At 38.2% G+C, this 19,626-nt stretch overlaps 1 protein-coding gene across 2 annotated transcripts in view; it reads right to left on the bottom strand.

Moving 5' to 3' along the window:
• Positions 1-2,759: 2,759 nt before the first annotated feature.
• The window catches only part of LOC124797994 (baculoviral IAP repeat-containing protein 6-like), a 142,853-nt gene continuing 125,986 nt past the window's right edge, over positions 2,760-19,626 (bottom strand). For both annotated transcript variants that reach the window (XM_047261179.1, XM_047261180.1), the window contains exon 7: positions 2,760-3,999. In XM_047261179.1, the coding sequence (XP_047117135.1) occupies positions 3,886-3,999 (114 nt within the window). In that variant the 3' untranslated portion in view covers positions 2,760-3,885. The remainder of the gene's footprint in view (positions 4,000-19,626) is intronic.

A 19,626-nucleotide genomic window follows, 5' to 3' on the forward strand; every position in this document is an offset into this window, starting at 1 on the left:
ACCTCATCAAACTTCGTGAAATATTTTGCTACATGAAAAGTTGAAATGTTGTTGCCTAATACCGAAAAAGCTGTTAATGCAAATACAACCCAAGACTGGTGTGGTTTCCCGATCTGATTACATCTATTTTGTCACTCTTTGCTAGATAAAACGAAATAGGCCTTTCTAATACTGCAACAATTGTAATACACACCAAACGAGACTGTTTTGGCACAAACGGTCTGTTTTGTAACGACAGAATATAATTCACAAAGTACCAATATCAAGTGCCTATTAGGCCTACTACAAGCAAAAACCCTTACGTTAGGAAGTAGTTTCACACTTCATTCATACGCTCCAGTTTCTCAAGTACAAGATCGAAAAGTAGTAGCACGAAATTTTTAAACAAACTTGGAATCGTCATATTGTTCCATAATTTATATTATGTCCCCGTTTCTTCTCCTTCCTCATTCTAACAAACAGTCTTGTTAGCACTAGTTTTGTAACTGTTCCTGCCAATGTCAAAGCTTATTCACGGGTTAACTTCACTAACTTTGCCAGAATCACCGGTTTACTTATCCCGCGATTATCCTCCGGTTAGGCGTTGCTACATGTTTGTACAACGCGTATTCCGTGCTGCTTCCAGAATAGAATTTAAAGCCGCTGCTAGCCGGGGACTGTACAACTGGCCCTTACTAGTATAGCGATCTGCCCAAAAAATTTTCTGTCAAAATTTCATTTTCGTAGATACACCGAGAAGGTACTACGTAATCTTTCTTACCTGTTATTCGTTGATTTCCACTCCTGTAGTCTGAATCTATGGATTTAGCTAGTAATTATAACAATGCTCATCATTCGCAAACCCAATCAACCACACAATCAGACAGCGGTTGTCATTCATCCGTTCGGTCTTACTCCGCTCAGCTTGTATAGCCCCTTTTGTCTGTAGGAAACTTTGTTTCTACATGCGACGAGGATTCCCCTGACAGAGACATCAAGTACACTATGCACACATTCACAAATCAACTTACGATTGAGTCAGAAATCAACTTAGAATGTGTTCAAAAACTGACAGGAATGTGTTTCAAAGTCATATGAATAATCGATAGACTAACGTGCGCTGGATGCTAGTCGCTTTGTGAAACAAGGTTTTTTCACTCATTCGTATGAATTTGCCCCCCACCCCCCTCCTAGAACTGGGCCTACTGTGCATGCAAAAATCTAGCAGCTTGGGCGCTCCAGTAAAATTTTTCCTGGTAGCATCTAGCTGCTTGCTGTGACTGCTTATTACACAGCCAACAGCCACATTTCTGTAGCCAGGAACGGGAGAAGATACTACTACACTGCGCATCATCCTGCACATAACTGCTAAAACGAATCTAATGTAAACAGTTGTGACGTCACGTTCATCGGAGGCAATCTGTTGTTACGGAACATTGCATAGTCTTCCTAAAGCCTTTGACACATTTTGCTGTTGGCAGGCGCTTGTACGAGCACTGCGTTTTGTTACTGTATATGGTGCATTTCCTTTGCAATTTAAGTTTTATTTTCGTTTTTTCTCTCGCTCATGTTTTATTGTTGCAGTATTATTCTGAAATAACGGTATATAATAATATCCTTTGTTAGAGTATCCGTTCTTGCCAGTCAAAATTACAGAAGTTAAATTGAAAACAAAAACAATGAAAACTTCCCGGAATTCTAAAAAATTCCCGGGTTTTCCCCAGATTTTCTCCCGGATGAAAAAATGCCCGGCTTTTTTCCGGATCGTATACACCCTGGTTATTGGAAGACTGCTCTACAAAACGTTTTGCCAGGGATTCAAACCTTTCAGCATTTTTCAAAGTATCGACTGACTCTACATGACAGAAGGGTCCCTGGTCAACTTCAGTTGCACCACATTCAATAGGAAAGCGCCAGGCCAAGTGCAAAGGCAAATCACAACACGGACATTTTGCAAAAATGTCTCCACATAATTTTGTGTGTTTTCCCAGGAAAGAGAGGACAAAATTAACTGCAGAAAAACTACTAGCTGGTTTCAGCTACTATAACTACACCAAAGACACCTTGAATGTTGATATCCACCTTCAGTGGTGCTTCTCTCTCAAGTCTATATTTTTGACCATGACATCATTAAAGGTTTGTTGTACACTTAATAGCAGATTTTTTTATGGAGTTGGAATGAATAAATTACACAAAACTTAATCCTAACAGCTGCAGTCAATACATGGTGTAGGCTTCACTATAAAGAAGAGTTTAGCTTCACTATAAAGAAGAGTTTATTAACCGAGTCTTTCCTTTTCTTTAGTTGTTTGTGCTCTGGTGTTTGACGAGTATATGCTCTTCTCCAATAACAAGTATCACAACTAACACTTCCAATTATCAATTTCTGAAACAAGTTATGACTCATGTCCATAAATTTCTGACTGGCACTTCTGTTACCATGAAGTTATTTATTAAACGAACAGGCATCAGGTAACATACAACAATGAAACAAAAATGACGAAGAACTTTTTTATTTTTAAGTTTGTGCAAAATGGTTTATATGATACAGTTATCACAACATGTATCTTATAGTAATTATCTGGAAAACAGTTTTGCAGGAGTCTTAATTGGCTGTAGAGAAAGGTAAACCTAACAAATAATGTGAATATATTAAACTTTTGTAACCAATTTCTGCATTAATTGTGTGATAAGAGATGTCAGGTGAGAAGTTACAAATTGTAGGTAAAAAACACACAACAGGTATTTCCACATATAATAGTAGCAATTAAAAACATTCAGTCGAACAATGTACATTTATTCTTTTCACAATAAAGTGCAAATGTTCTCTCTCTTTAACCACTTCTAACAACATGTAACAACATATTACTTGATTACCGAGTCCATTATTTGTTCCTGTATGCTTGCATATATATCTTGCTTAGGGAATAAAAAAAAAAATTGCTCAATTCACATTACAAATGTGAAATAAATTCATCATTTGACAGTTTCCATCACAATGTTTTGCTTTGCTGCTGGAATGAAGCATACATATGGATTTTTTTTTTTAACATCAAATTCTCACAGATTTATAATTTCACAGTTATTTTGCTAATTTTCCACTCAGCTGTGATATATTATGATTACACCTAGATGACACTCAAAGCACAAACGACAACACTATCTAAAATGTTAATTAAAACTATCAACAACAATTAAATGCTATATTTTAATAACAAAGAACAAAATATTCAGACAAAGCTACAGATACACAGTATTACACAAATCACATTTTTAAGCAGCATGTAAAAGTAGACAGTGAATCTCATCCCCCAAAGTAGAAAGGATTTCTACTAGTGGCACTAACAACAAAACTGGTAGTAAATTGTATGGACACGCTTTTTACTTTTCTTTTCCAGGGGTGTGGGGAGGAGGCTTGTGTATGTATATCACAGATTGCAGCATTAGAAATTCTGAGACAAAGGGAGGAAATACAGTAGAAAAAGCCGCAGAACTCGTTTTCCATCAAATGGTTAATTCTGGAAGATGAATCCACTGTGACCACAGTTTTATGTGCAGCACCAGAGTTGCATATTGCTGTTCCCCAACAGGGTTACTTCTACTTAAATATACTGCTTTTATTATTTGTTTTCTTCACATTTAAATATTACATTTCTTTTATGTACAATATAAATAAATTTAAACATTGTACAACATAAAATAAATGAAATAAGAACAAATCTGCTGCAAAAAAAAAATTTCTTCCTAAGTTAAAAATAAACAGCTGACAAAAACAAAAAAAAAAACTGTACACTGCACAGCCGTGACTCCTGGAAACATCAGCAGATAATAATAAATTTCTCTCACTTATCACAGATTTATTATATATGGAAAAATCTGAACATCAAACATTCCAGAAGAGAACCTTTATTCTGATGACTTTGCTGAACGAATCAATTTTTCAAGTTCTTTCTTTAGCAGACAATATGCTTCAGTAATCTCTTTTCCACTGCGTTGTTTCCTTATATACTCCTTCAGTTCCTACAAATAAAAAAGGAGAGAGAGAGAGACATAAGAAATTGCGCAAAATTTGAGTTAGCCATTGTATAGACTTAGAACAAACATGCTAAAAACGTCTGTAACTAAAGAAACTATGCATTTCAGAACCACATTTCTATTAATAATGAAGAATTCAATGGCTTTAGAAGTCGGTATGCAAAGTCATAAAGAAAACACACATTCATCATTATCATCTCTTTGATGGGCTAATGAAGACCACAGTATTTCATTATTGTTTTTATTTTAACAATCACACTAAATTTAAGCATGCCTATCAGTGCCTTACAGTCAGTAACTACCTTTATTTTGAAATTTAACAGATGTAGATGTAGGGAACATGCAGAAGTCCTCAGCATTTAGAAGGCCTAGATTAGTTGCAAAGTCAGACAGAAAGAAGTAGGTTCTGCTGCTAGGTAGTTCGCACGGTAGACGTGTGGGCCAGCAGTTGCAGGAAGTGTTGGGGAGTGAGTACCAGGTCACCAGCATTGTGAAGCCTAGTGCAGGGTTGGCTCAGGTGACTGACAGCATGGGGGAGTTATGCAGGAATTTTACAAAGAAGGATCAGGTAGTGATAGGGGGTGGAGTAGGGAACAGACTTGATAGGGACTGGGAATATGATGTAGGTGGTGACCTGGTAAAGATAGCAACTCAAACTGGTGACACTAATGTGCATTTCATGCAACTGTTGCGTCATGATTAGCCTATCTTAATGCGGCTGTTAGGAGCATTAACAGGGGGCTGGAGAGGGTGCTGATGGCCGAGGGCATGGGTCACATTTCAGTGGTGCCAGTTGCATCAATCAGTAGATCAGGTTTCACTAGGCATGGCTTGCACCTCAATAAGTATGGGAAGGGGAGGCTGGCAAAGCTTATAGGAGACAGTGTAGTGGGTGGTGGTGGGATCACTCATGGAAACATTCCTGTAGTAGTTTGTGTTAGAGGTATACCTTTTTTGGTTTGAAGTCAGTTGACAGGTATACCTGCTTAAAGGTAGTCCCTGTAAGAGCTCACCTTCAGAAGATGTCATGTTTCCAAGTAGAGAAGGATTAGCATATTTCATCAAAATATAAGAGGTACTAGAGATACAGTTAGTGAACTGCTCACAGATATTGCCTCTCAAATTATTGGTATGTCAGAGCACCACATAAATAATTTGATAATTCAGAGGCTTCCTTTACCAGGATACAGATTAGCTTGGCTGGTTTTCAAGGAGTTGCTTGTGGGGTGGGGGAGTGGCTATGTATGTAAAAAAACAGTATTTCATTTGAGTCCATGGACCTATCATGGCACTGCACTGAACAGATACTTGAATGTTGGGCAGGGGCAGTTGAATTTAGTGAAACTATACTTCTAATTATTGTTGTTTATAGGTCCCCTAACTCAGACTTCATGGCATTTCTGCTCAAGCTAGAGAGGGCTCTTTATTCACTTTGCAGGAAGTACTAGAAATTAGTTATATATGGTGACTTCAATACAAATTTTGTGTATGATGGTGCAAGAAAAAGGATGTCGGTAGATCTCTTAAATTCATATGATCTGATGCAGACTGTGGTTTTTTCCAACTAGGGTGCAGGGGAACAATAGCACAGCCATAGACAATATTTTTATTCATTCTTCATTACTAGATGGGCATTATGTTAGTAAAAGTGGGAATGGAACGAGAGTGGCAGGATGTTTATAGTGCTGATAACACAGATGATAAATATAATGCTTTCCGTAACACATTTCTCATGCTCTTTGAGAGTTGCTTTCCATTAGAACATTCTAAACAGGATACTAGCAGTAATAGGCAGCCTGGTTGGCTGACTAGTGGGTAAGTATATCATGTAGATCAAAGTAGGAATTACATAAAAAAGTTAGAAGTACTCACAATCCAGCTACAGTAGCCCATTATAAACAGTACTGTAAGGTTCCTAAACATGTTATTAGGTAGGCAAAGAAAATAGCTAAGTCGCAGGATAAAATTGAAACCATATGGTCAGTTGTGAAGGAAGTGTCTGGTCAGCAGCACGAGTTCGACGATATAAAGTCAGTTCGCAGTAAAAATATTTCTGTTACTGATAAATCAGATATATGTACAGTATTTAACAATCATTTTCTGAGTATTGCTGGTGAATTAAATAAAAATTTAGCTTCTACAGGGAATCATACTCTCTTGGCAAATGCCTTTCCGAGATTGATGTTGGAAATTCTCCTCTGTGATACAGACAAGGGGGACATTGAGGCAATAATTAAATTGCTGAAGACTAAGGGCTCTCATGGTTGTGATGGAGTGCCTAGCTCAATATTACAGTACTGTGCTGCACATGTTAGCCCTGTATTTAGCCACACTTGTAATTTTTCCCTTTAGGAATGGTCAGTTTCCTGAACGATTGAAGTACTCAATACTAAAGCCGCTTTATAAAAAGGGGGAAAGGGATAAGGTAGACAATTTTAGACCTATTTCTATGCCATCAGTGTTTGCTTAAGTTATTGAAAAGGCTGTGTATGCAAGGATAATTGATCATTTTATATCACACGATTTGCTATCAAATGTACAGTTTGGCTTTAGAAGTGGCTTAACAACGGAAAATGCTATATTCTCTTCTCTCTGTGAGGTACTGGATGGGTTAAACAAAATGTTTTGAACACTAGGTATATTTTTTGATTTAACTAAGGTATTCAGTTATGTTGATCATAAAATATTGCTCCAGAAGTTGGACCATTATGGAATATGGGGAGTAAATCACAATTGGTTCACCTCTTACTTTAACAACAGATAGCAAAAGGACATAATTCACAACATTGAAAATGGCTGTAATGTGGGGTCTGAGTGGGGTAGGTCAAGGGAGGGGTGCCCCAGGTATCAGTGTTGGGGCCACTCCTGTTCCTTATTTACATAAATGATATGCCCTCTAGTATTACAGGTAACTCTAAAATATTTCTGCTTGCTGATGACACTAGCTTGGTAGTAAAGGATGATGTGTGTAACATTGGCTCGGTTTCGAACAATGCACTTCATGATCCAAATTCATGTCTTGTAGAAAATAAACTAATGCTAAATCACACAAAGACTCAGTTTTTACCATTTCTAATACACAATTCAACAAAACCTGACATTCAGGATCTTGTTCAAAGACTTACTGCTGCCATTTTTACTATCCGAAAGGTATCTGAAGTGAATGATCATTCGACACAAAAATTAGTCTACTTTGCTTATTTTAATTCTCATGTCGTATTATTATATTCTGGGGTAGCTCTTCCCATTCTACAAGGATATTTTTGGCTCAAACATGCAGTTTGGACAATAAGTGGTGTAAGTTCACAAACCTCTTGTCAACCCCTGTTCACGAGTCTGGCTATTTTGACACTGGCCTCTCAATATATATATATTCCTTACTGCCATTTCTTGTTAACAACATTAGCTTATTCCCAAGAATAAGCAGCTTTCACTCAGTTAATACTCAGCATAAATCAAACCTGCATTTGGATCGGACTTCCGTAACTCTTGTGCAGAAAGGTGTGTAGTATACTGCTGCATCCATTTTCACTAATCTACCACTCAAATTCAAAAATCTAAGCAGTAATCTGTGCACTTTCAACTCTTCAGTTTAGAGTTTCCTCATGGGTCAGTAAGCTGATTCTTGTTGTATTGTTGATTGCACTTAAATTTATGGATTGACTTTTTTTGGGTTCATAAACATTTTACTTTTATATGTTATTACTTTTATGTTGTAATTTCATGTACTGACATGTTCCATGACCTTAGAGATTTGCTCCTCAATTCGGTCCAATGAAACTTGTAAAAAAAAAAGTTTCATGTGAACTGTGCTGTGTTTTTGGTATTCTGTGGAACTATGAAGCTACTAATTGAAAGGAAAAATACTGAAGTTACAGAGTATAAAGTTTGTAATATGCAACATCTCACACTGAAAATATTGTATTACAGTTTATCATTATAGTCAATACTGTTTACAGCAACATCGCTTCTAATGGCATATTGGCTCTTACAGCAAAATCTAACAGTAAATCTTACGTAAATGCTATATTTAAAAATTGCTTAGAACTAAATCGCTTATTGCAACATATCATATAAAACAACGTATTTTTAATTACTTTTTGAAGAAATATATCATTGTAACATCCAATGTTTGTTTTTGTTTGTTACATATTTGGGGATCAGTAACAACAATGTAACGCTTATTTTCGAACTCTTGTTTTCTTTATATTGTTAGTTTCAAATCAGGCATTAAAACAACAGCATCGCCAAATGCAAAACACATACACACATCTTAAATGCAAAAAGCAAACAAAGCTAACTGATTACCTTAAGTAGGACAGTATACCGTGCTGTATAGCATTTCAAAGTTAAAGCAAGTAGTTAAAAAAACTAAACAACACTATCTTTGCTGTGATTGTAGAAAAACAAGATTCCAAAATGTGTTACCTTTTCAAAGCACAGAGTTGGATTAATAGTGTATTTTTTACTGACGTTTCGTTGTGTGTGAGAGAGATTTTCAATGTGTTAGGTACAGTACATCACATTTCTACAACATTTCAAGGAGAAACATACGAGAAAGTGTAGTCCTTCGTGTAATTTACGTATCGGTATAGAATACTGTCCTTTCATTTTTGTACTGTTGATTAATTTTTGTAATACACTATCTGGAATGAAGTTATATCATTCATGACTATTATACTACACAGCACTTGCAGTAAGTTTTAAGCATCCTCAACATTTCATCTCATTCATTATACCTGACTGTTTTCAACATTATTGAATAGTGTACATGGTTGCTATTCCTTTCTTATGGTTGCTATTCCTTTCTTAATTTATTGTAACAGGCTGCTGGCATTTTATTGCTGTAGGTACTGCATAAATTAAAGGTAAATTCCTCTTCAGTCTCTCTGCACAAATTTTGTACTGTAAATACAGCAAGCATATTTCATTTCTGCTACTTTTTGAAATGTTAATTCTATGGCACCCTAAAATTTACAGTCAAAAAGCAAACACCCAGTTTGTATGAGTATTGGCTATAATGACCATGCAATAAATAGTCCAGCCCCTTCGATGTCGTTATAACCGGTTCCAATTTTATCGTCATTGGCGAAAGTTTTGACCTCAGCTCCAATTTCACATCTGTAGGTGACAACGAGCCTGTCACTGAGAATGAACTTCGCACTAATATGAAGATTGTATTAGTTTCTGATTGTTATGGCATGCCCTGGATGAATTTTTCCACTGAAGGTGTGAATGAAAGCTTTGAGAAGGGCTCCATAAAATGGAGGAATAACATTAGTGCAACTGATACTTTGGATCTCACCTGACAGCATTACACAGGCTATGATCCATATCTAAATGCTATAGGCAAAAGGGTAACTGCATGTCTGATTGCTGAAACTATCATTGTATCCATACATCTAGATATTAAATGCCATACAGTTCCAATATTCCTGACGTCTTTTCTAGGGTAACTGTTTCCGAGATACAGAGATTCAACATAGCTAACCACTACTCAGAGAATGGCATAAATGAGAAACGCTGTAGCTCAGGCTGGTCTAGGGTTATAACTGAACAACATTCCATTAGTAATGCTCATTAGGATGCAACATCATAGAAAGTCACAGAAAGTGTGTCCATTCACCTTAAGGGTTACGGGCTAGCAACTTATTTTAGAACAGTTAAAGGAGAGGGCAAGTTGTTATGTACACGCAAAACTTTGAATGAAGTCCCAGGTCTTAGAGACAACTAATTACATACTGCATTGAACTAGCTTCTTAAAGCTGCGCCACAATACTGGATGTGGGTTACATGTGATCTAGTGGCTATAAATTGGTACAAACCCATGAACAGGAAACGTTTCACCTGGCAAATGAAGAGTACAATAGATTTATGTCAGTGTGAACTTAAGAACTCTTGTGTGTTCAACCTTGGCTTTTTCCATATAGTAATATTCCAGTGATGATGGAATTTCGTAGTTCATCTCACCAACATCAATACACTGAAAAGATGTAAATGGCATGCTATTGTATCTGCCTGTAAAGATGTTACCCATGGTCACTTGTCTGCTTCTACTGCGAAGTTGCAATCCACACTATTTTGAACAAACATGGCTGTCCTAGTCACATGACATGTTTCCTTTTACAAAGGAATAATGTCACAAAGTGTCCATGTAGAGAATTTATTTTATCGTTTATCCAATTCTAACATGGTCTCGTGATGACAGTGATGAGCACGAATATGCTACTGTACATGTAACTACGAGTTACAGTTGGTGGAGGAACCATTTCCACGTGGTAATGAATAAGCAAATATTACTGCAAACAGAGAACTGCTACTATGTCACATATTAGAAATTATGTCAAGCATAAAGAACTAAAGAACTGTTTTTGGGCGGGAGATGAATCAAATACTCTGTTTCATCAGCAGAACACAAAGGTGAAACACATCTACTAAAAAGACTGCCTACACTACATCTGTCCATCCTCTTCTAGATAACTACCGAGTGGTATGGGATACTTACAACAAGGGACTGATGGAGGTCATCAAAAAAGTTCTGAGACAAGTAACTCATTTTGTATTATCACAAAATTCGGGAGAAAATGTCCTGGATATGATAAACAAGTTAGGGTGGTAATCGTTAAAACAAAGGCTGTGAGATCTTTTCACGAAATTTCGATCATCAACTTTCACCTCCGAATACCAAAATATTTTGCTCATGTTCACCTCCATATGGGGAAATGACCATGATAAATTGAGAGAAATTAGTGCTTCCACAAAAATATTTATGGGTTCGTTTTTCCCCACATGCTAGTCAGGAGTGGAACAGCACAGAAATAGTCAAAGTAGTTCTATGCATTCTCTGCGAAACACCAAGTGTTGATTGTAGAGTACTCATGTAGATGTATATTAATAAAACCTGTAAACTGTTTTACGTGAGAGCAACAACCACACTCAAAACTGTCTATGAAACTAACTTTGTTTAACAACAACATCTGTTATGTATTTCCTGTCCAACTTATGAGGTAGTGCGAGGCAGGTTCCACACTGTAGTATAGATTTGCAATTGAATACACACACACCAGTTGCTATATGCTTATCATTGTGACAACGACAGTCAATCAGTGTGTGTACTCTCACAATGATAGATGTATAACCATTGGCAGATAGCCTTGAGGGCTGTAATCGGTTGTGACATTTCAAATAAAAGTGCAACTGGTGCATTTATTCGATTGCAATTTTTTTTTATTAAAGTGAAAAAATAAATAAATGTTCATATACTGTTGTATAATTAGTGTATTATTATTATTATTATTATTTCAAATTTTGGGTCATAGTATTTTCCATTCCCCAAATAAAATTCTCAAGACACAAGATGTGTATGATTTCTATCAGAATTAGGCTCACTACTTGTTAATTTAAAAACTACTCAATGTGCTTATTTTACTTTTTAAACACAGCACATCAAAAATTACTCGAGAACTCTCCAGCAGCTAAGGTGGCCTTTCACTCCAACTCAGTCATAAAACATCAAGATCTCTGAAGCCATTTATAAAAGGAAACACTTGTAAAAATAAAACAAGGCCTTGTTGCTAGTTAATTATTTTTAGAAGTTATTTAATTGGAGGGTTGACAAGAGTATGGTGTGTCAGTGACTGTTGTGTGGTGGTAATTTTATAGCCTATGGGCTGTAGCAGCTCACTAACTTCTCATCAACTGTAATATAGCATAACAGCTTCACGGTTCATAGGATATGCCATTCTACAGCTTGCTCGTAACATTTCTCCAGCACTCAACAGGACAAATAGTACTTGCAAAATTTGAGAGATGACACATAATGCCTTTCTACAGGCGTACACAAGCTCTACACAGTTGCTGTAGGTGAGTTATGCCTGAACACCATACCCATACCAGAGGCAACCAGATTAGTTTGAAAAAGACCCAAGAAATTCATAGTGCATTCATTATTTAAAATGTGTTTCACCTTAAATCCTGGAATATTGAAATATGACATGAAAAGTTGCACACATACTTTTCTGCAGAATTACAAAATAAAACTTATTTTGTGGCCATCCCTGCAGGCTCTTAGTTGTTAGTTGCAACTGATGTAAGGTTGTCGCGACACTGTAGTAATGGAGCGTCTTCGATCATTCTGTACGCTAACACCCTTACAAATGAGAAACTGGGAAAGGAGCTGTGCGATGAGGTTAGTGAGAGTGTGTTGGTTGGTTGGCTGACAGAACATGCAATTATTTTGAGACATGGAGATTTTCCAAATCCCAGTTGCAGATGCTGTAAGAGGGGCATTATATATCACAGAAATATTTACTGTTAAAATTCTAAGGGCATGCATTTCAAAAAGAGTCAAGCAACAACTATCTCATAAAATTATCACTAATGTAAAATCAGAAACTGGAGCTCACACAGATGTGCACTGAAGGTGGTTGTTCTCTGCAGGCATCAATGGCAAATTTAATTGGAAAAGGTCAGTTTGTGGAGTATGTATGTAGATGTAGAAAATTTGTGTGTGAGTAATGTTTCCTGAAAGTTTGGCCGTACCTTTTGTAACACCCTGTATACATACCTACATACATACATACATTCTCCACAAGTCACCATATGGTGTGTGGCAGAGTGTACCATGTACCACTCCTAGTCATTTCCCTTTCTGTTCCACTCACAAAACTGTGTATCTGTCTCTGTGTGAGCCTAACTTTCTCATATCTTGTCTTTGTGGTCCTTATGCAAAATGTTGCCAGCAGTAGAATCATTCTGCAGTCAGCTTCAAAGGCCGATTCTCTAAATTTTCTCAATAGTGTTCCTCAAAAAGAACTTTAACTTCCCTCTAGGAACTCCCATTTGAGTTCCCAAAGCACTTCCTAACACTTGCACGTTCTTCATACCCATGGCAACAAATTAGCAGCCTGCCTCTGAATTGTGTTGGAATCTTCCTTTAATCCAACCTGGTACAGATACCAAACGCTATAGCAGTACTCAAGAATAGGTTGCACTAGTGTCCTGTATGCAGTTCCCTTTATAGATGAACTGCAGTTTCCCAAAATACTCCCAATAAACTGAAGTTGACCGTTAGCCTTCCCTACCACAATCCTCACATGCTCATACTATTCACATCACTCTGCAACATTACACACATACATATTTAAATGACAGGACTGTGTCAAACAGCACATAACCAATTCTGCATCTGAACCTTATGGGTTTGTTTTTTCCTATTCATCTGCATTAACTTCTCTTTTTCTACATCTAGAGCTTGCTGCCACTCAACACACTAACTAAAAATTTTCTTTGAGTCTTCTCCTCCTCTCACTCAATGACACCTTCCCCTACACCACAGCATCATTAACAAACAGCAGCAGACTGTTGCCCATCCTGTCTGCCAGATGATTTATGTATATAGTATATAATAGCAGTCATATAACTCTTTCCTGAGGCACTTATGACAATATCCTTGTATCTGATGAATACTCACTGTAGAGGGTAACATGTTGGGTTATATTACTTATGAACTCTTCAAACCACACTCATTCCTGGTAACCTATTCCATATGTTCTTGCCTTCTTTAACAGTCTGCAATGGAGCAACATGTCAAATGCTTTCCAGAAATCTAGAAATATGGAATCTGCCTGTTGCCCTTAATCCACAGTTTGCAATATACCGCGAAAAAAGGGCAAGCTGAGTTTCGCGTGAGCATGTTGATTCATGGTCATAAGCTTCTCAGGGTCAAGAAAATTTATTACATTCAAATGGAGAATATATTCAAGGATTCTGCAGTAATCCAATGTTAAGAATATTGGTCTGTAATTTTGTTGGTTTGTTATTTTGCACTTATTATTTATAGGAATCGCCTTCACTTTTTTCTAGACACTTGGGTCTTTGCACTAGGCAAGATAATTGCGATAAATGCAAGCTAGGTAAGAGGCCAATGCTGTAGTGTAGTCTCTCCAAAACCAAATTGCAATTGCATCAGGATCTGGCAACTTATCTGTTTTAACTCTTTCAGTTGTTTCTCTATGCCAGGTGTGCATATTAATGAATCATCCACATAGGAGTCCACCAGATGGTCAAATGTTCTGTCTATACAATTCTTCTGTATGAACAATCTTAAATGCAAAATTTTGCTATCTTCAACTGCCACACCAGACTTGTCAATGAATGGCTGGACGGAATCCCTAGACATGCTTAGCGATTTTACTTAGGTCCTAAATTTTCTTGGGTTCTCTGCCAGACCTACTGGTAATGTTTGACTGTAGCAGTAGTTGTATGCTTCATGCATAGACTTTCACAGACACACGAATCTCTACTAACGTTTTTGTGTCATTTTCTGCTTTCTCAGAATTTTCTAATTTTGCTGTTAAAGCATGGCGAGTCTCCTCCATCCTTAACCTACTTATTAGGTATATGGTTCTCCAGACCATAATTTACAGTCTTCTTAAACTTTGCCTACAATTCCTCTACCTCTCTCCTTGCCTTCTTGACTGGATTATTAACTTCTGTAATGATAGTTTCTATAATGACATCATGATCACTATAGCCCACTCCTAATGACACTCGATAAGGTCTGGCCTGTTTGTAGCTATTAAGGTCTCTGGTATTTTCATTGTATGTGGGTTGCTGAATTAGCTGCTCAAGACAGTTTTCAGAAAATTGTTCAAAAGGACTTCGCAAGGCTGTGTCTGTACCTCTCTAAACAAATCCATACACATCCCAGACTATATTTGGTACCGTCAAACAGGTGATTTCGGACGGTTTTGTCGTTATTTTGATTGTAACTTTCGTATATATTGTTAGATTAAATTGACTGTTATGGAAGTGGTAGGGTATATTTGTAACTAATAAAATATCCCAGAACCAGAAAGTGTATGCATAGGTATATTTATCTGAGGCAGTTAAATCAAGTGTCAGAAGTCACCTCATGGATTGTGGTGACTTCCAACACATGTTTTTTACATCTCTGTCCGAAGTTACAGTATATAGAGATGAATTCGAAGAGTTAGAAACTTAAAAAAATTCTACATGCTTTTTATTTGATTTTGGTGACATTTTACACATTTTAAGGTAGCCCCTTGTTACGAATAAGTGATATGGAATGATATAATGAATTTTATATATTACAGATAAGTTTTTATTTTGTAAGAATTTAAATAAAATTTTTTTACAGTTCTTAACTGAAATTTTAGAAACAGACAGAGACAAACTAACAAAGTAATTTCACTAAAAGATCAAAATAATTTCTCTCACTCATCATTCTAAATTAAGTTGCAAACACTTTATTTAAACGATTGTCTTCGAGTCTGACGCACACCTTCTCCAAAAATGAACATTCCTCTCTTCTCAACTGGTGTGGGAAGTATTCTCGAAATCTGCAATTTTTGTATTGTGTCTTCATCGGGGACATTAGGAAACACAAATGTGTTTTTACTGTTCTCGTGTGGGCGCAAGAATTTCACACTTACTTCCACAGCACCAACATTTGTGGCCAGTACAACATACTGCCTTGTTTGCTCCTTGTTTCCATGTTTATATTTGTACTCTGCAACAAGAAAAGCCTATTGGATGATGTGTAGTTTTCACTTTCACTACTGCTAGAAGCACTGTCACTTGTTTCAGAACTGTTTTAGTTTCCTTGAAAATCTCGGCTAGTGATTTATTTTCCAGGTTGAACATCTAGTTTACGGCGGCGGTGGGAGCTAACAAGCTTATTAGGAGGATAACAAATTTCTTTGAGCATTTCTTCAAAAGTGGAAGACTATGTGCCTGCATTGCTTTGCTGACTCTCCTCATTATCAGGCAATTTTCGTAAGACATCATCTGGATCAAAAGGGATTAGGCACGTGGTGTGAAATCCACCCTTTACGTTTTCCTTGGAGTTTGCTGAAATTTTTTCTGCTTCAGAAGAGATGGAAAGGCATCCTTGGAAATGGTCCCACGAGTGTGTTTCTTCCAATCAGTTAATACAGCTCTCGCCACACTGCTTTCATTGGCCCAAAGAAGCTTACATCAAGCGGTTGGAGGAGGTGCATGCTATTGGGGGGACGGAAAATGAATGAAATATTGTTCCGCTCACACTCTTCAGTAACACGTAAAGACATGTGACTGGATAAATTGTCTCCAATCATGACTATTGGCCTGTTTTGCCTCTTCAAATAGGGCAAAGCAATTGTAAAGAACCAGTCTTCAAATACTGGCAGGTCAAACCATCCACTTTGTTCCTATTGAAAGGGGTTACTTGTGGTGCACCCTCTTGCCACGTGTCCCACAAATGCTCCGATTTGTGAAGGACGTACGGAGGAAGCAGTTTACCATCAGCACTAGCTGCCATCATTATTGAGACACTAGATTTTGACGAGTCCATCACTTTTTCAGCATGCTTACTCCCTTGTTTCATAATTATCTGCTGCTTGCCTGGATCATCTGATATGTTGGTTTCATCATAGTTGATCACGTTGCTGGGTGGGAGATTTTCCAGCTGTGCCTTGATATTGGAGAAAAACATCTTAACATGTCTTTGTTCACTTCTGCACGAGCTCGTTTAATATTTTCGCTTAAGTGAATGGAAAGATCTTCTGACTGCTGTTTGAGTAATAAATGCACTCATTCCTCTCCTGGCAAATTATGAAATTTCTTCTCTTTTCAGCGAGATTTATCAAGGTAGCCTTTAAATATCTAATATCCAATTTAGTGAAGGGAAATCCCCAATGTGCAGCCCTCAGCATACCTTGCTACAACATTTCTTCTTCTTCTTCATTTAGCACTGGCTGTCCTCCCATTTTTTTCGGATGTGCTTCCTGCACTTTATTTTGTAGGGTTGATTTAGGTATACCACACAAATCACACACTTTTCTGTACGATAATTTACCACTCTGAATATCACGAACAGCTTTATCTAAAAGTTCCGGGTCATAATTTCACTGTACTGTAGCACCTCTCTTGCTCTTATACGTTCTTGGCATTGTCTGAAATTACCCCACACAGTACACAGTTTTACAAAAACTGCCGTCATTTTATAACCTTGCACAAGAAACTCGACAAACTTGTACAGAAATTGTCTCAATGCTGTTAGCTACTGAGCGCGTCGACAAATACGGTTACAATAACTTCCTGCTCGGCGCAACAACAGAAAGTTTCCACTTTACGATAACACATGGCTTTTTAACACAGACTGTTTGTCAATTATTCACCTAAGGAAACAATTGACGCAAAATAAAAGTTGTGGAAAGCGATAAATGCAATCTTGCACTTAAAATAACTGGCGCACAGTCATTAAAATAAGTAACTCGTTGTTTCTATGCAGTGGCAAAGAGCAAATAAGCCATACTGTCCGAATTCGCTCCAGTGTCCAAAATCACCCCGTTTGACGGTACATTAAAGTTGCCTCCAACTAATACTGCATGATGAGGGTATTTAGCACTACTGACCATAGACTTACTTTGAATGACTCTAGAACTGTCACACTGGAATTGGGTGGCCAGTAAAAACATTCCATAATTAACTCAGTTTCACCTAGACTTGTCACACACAACTTCGACCTCAATAGAGAGAATGTTTTTGTCAACTACAATGAACACTTCCCCTCCTACGGCATCTGATCTGTCTTTCCGATATATGTTCCATGACTCACTGGCTATCTCAGAGGTTTCCACCACAGTTTCAACCAGCTCTTGGTCCCAAGCATAATTTGAGTGCGAGAACTTTTCTGGAAGGTAGTAAATTCGGAAACTTTGTTATTAGTACTTCGACAATTTACTGATAAAATTTTGACTACCCAAGTGTCTACTCTGAATGCGTCCGACTTACTTTTTTCCCTATCTACCGGCGAGATTTGATCAGAGCACCTCAAACTACTGTTGAGCCTAAGAAACCCTCACGTGCAGTCCACACGGGCTCTGCTACCAGAGTAGCTGCTTTTATTGTGTAGTTAACCCCTGACCTATCAAAATGAGTGCTGCAATTGCCTACCCGATAATGCACGTCGGGAAGTCTCCTGTCAAGACTAACAGACTCTATGAAGCCTTTTGCCGAGACCCTCCACTTGGCTCCAAACTAAAGGATCCTGGTCAACTCTGGGAACAATGCTGCAAATTGTGAGTTCTGCTTGCACCCAGCATACGATGCCAGCACCCTTCACCACCTCCACCAGTCACCCGTACGAACTGAGGATGGCGTAAGTGCACACCAGTTTTCTTTCCAGCCCTGAAAGCCATCTTCCTAAGGGGCTCCATAACACAGCCAACATGGGATCTCCTGATAACTAGCAAACCACTACCCATGTTTGCTTCCGTGCCAGATCGGTTTGATGGAGGAGATAGAGAAGATCCAAAGAAGAGCGGCGCGTTTCGTCACAGGGTTATTTGGTAACCGTGATAGCGTTACGGAGATGTTTAATAAACTCAAGTGGCACACTCTGCAAGAGAGGCGCTCTGCATCGCGGTGTAGCTTGCTTGCCAGGTTTCGAGAGGGTGCGTTTCTGGATGAGGTATCGAATATATTGCTTCCCCCTACTTATACCTCCCGAGGAGATCACGAACGTAAAATTAGAGAGATTAGAGCGCGCACGGAGGCTTTCAGACAGTCGTTCTTCCCGCGAACCATACGCGACTGGAACAGGAAAGGGAGGTAATGACAGTGGCACGTAAAGTGCCCTCCGCCGCACACCGTTGGGTGGCTTGCGGAGTATAAATGTAGATGAATCCTGCTGAAGGAAAGGCCACCTGCTCACACACAGGGCAAATGAGCGGGGTCAGATGGCAAGCCTCCAAATTGGCCCTTCGTCTCGAGTGATGCAAATGCATTGCCACCAACTCACCCTGATGTGAGGGTGGATCCACCGCATTGGATACATTAGGAGGTGCATTGGTAGTAGTGCCCATGGGCATATTCTCTGACACTGCTAAACCTCGAGGCAGTAGCCTCAAAATGACTGATAACAGCCAAAAGCGCAGCCAGCTGTTCGCCAACTGCGACCTGCTCCCCTGCGTCTGCACACAGCATGCACACTTCCAACCCATGCTAGCACAACTAACTGAAGAAGTTAACTATAAAAGCATACAGACACTTACATATGCAACTTGCTACCTCCTGATGTGTCACCAATGGACACTGACGCCTTAATGAGCTACATAGCTGGCTGTTCAGAAGAAATGAAACGTGAGCTACAGACTGTCTAAATTTACATTTACAGTTAAATATGCTTGATGTAACTTCATAAACAGAAAAAAATAGACAAAATTTAAGAAATATGGTAGCAGGAAAAAACAGGAAGGTTAAACATATAACTTGGCACTCTGGAGATGCGTATCAGCTGGCAGCTGAGGCCTGACTAGCTTACTACACTTATGTATGCTCTACTGCAATATGAGGAACATTTTGATGTGAGGTTTTTCTTTCTCCTTTGCATTTTCTTTCTGTTAAGGTGTTGAGCACACGATAGAGGGGTTTCCCTTTGAGCTGCTATGAGAGTCTGTCACACAAACCTTTAATTCCACTCTTTCTACAAGAACAGCAATCAGGACTATCAGACAAAATAGTTGTCACATGAATACCTGGTGGCTAGTGTTGGTGTGGCTGAGTGTTCAGCGAATCTTCCAGTTCCATTTACTGGCACTGCTGCTG

The sequence above is a fragment of the Schistocerca piceifrons genome, chromosome 5 (assembly GCF_021461385.2).
Source record: "Schistocerca piceifrons isolate TAMUIC-IGC-003096 chromosome 5, iqSchPice1.1, whole genome shotgun sequence".
NCBI classification, from domain to species: Eukaryota; Metazoa; Arthropoda; class Insecta; order Orthoptera; family Acrididae; genus Schistocerca; species Schistocerca piceifrons.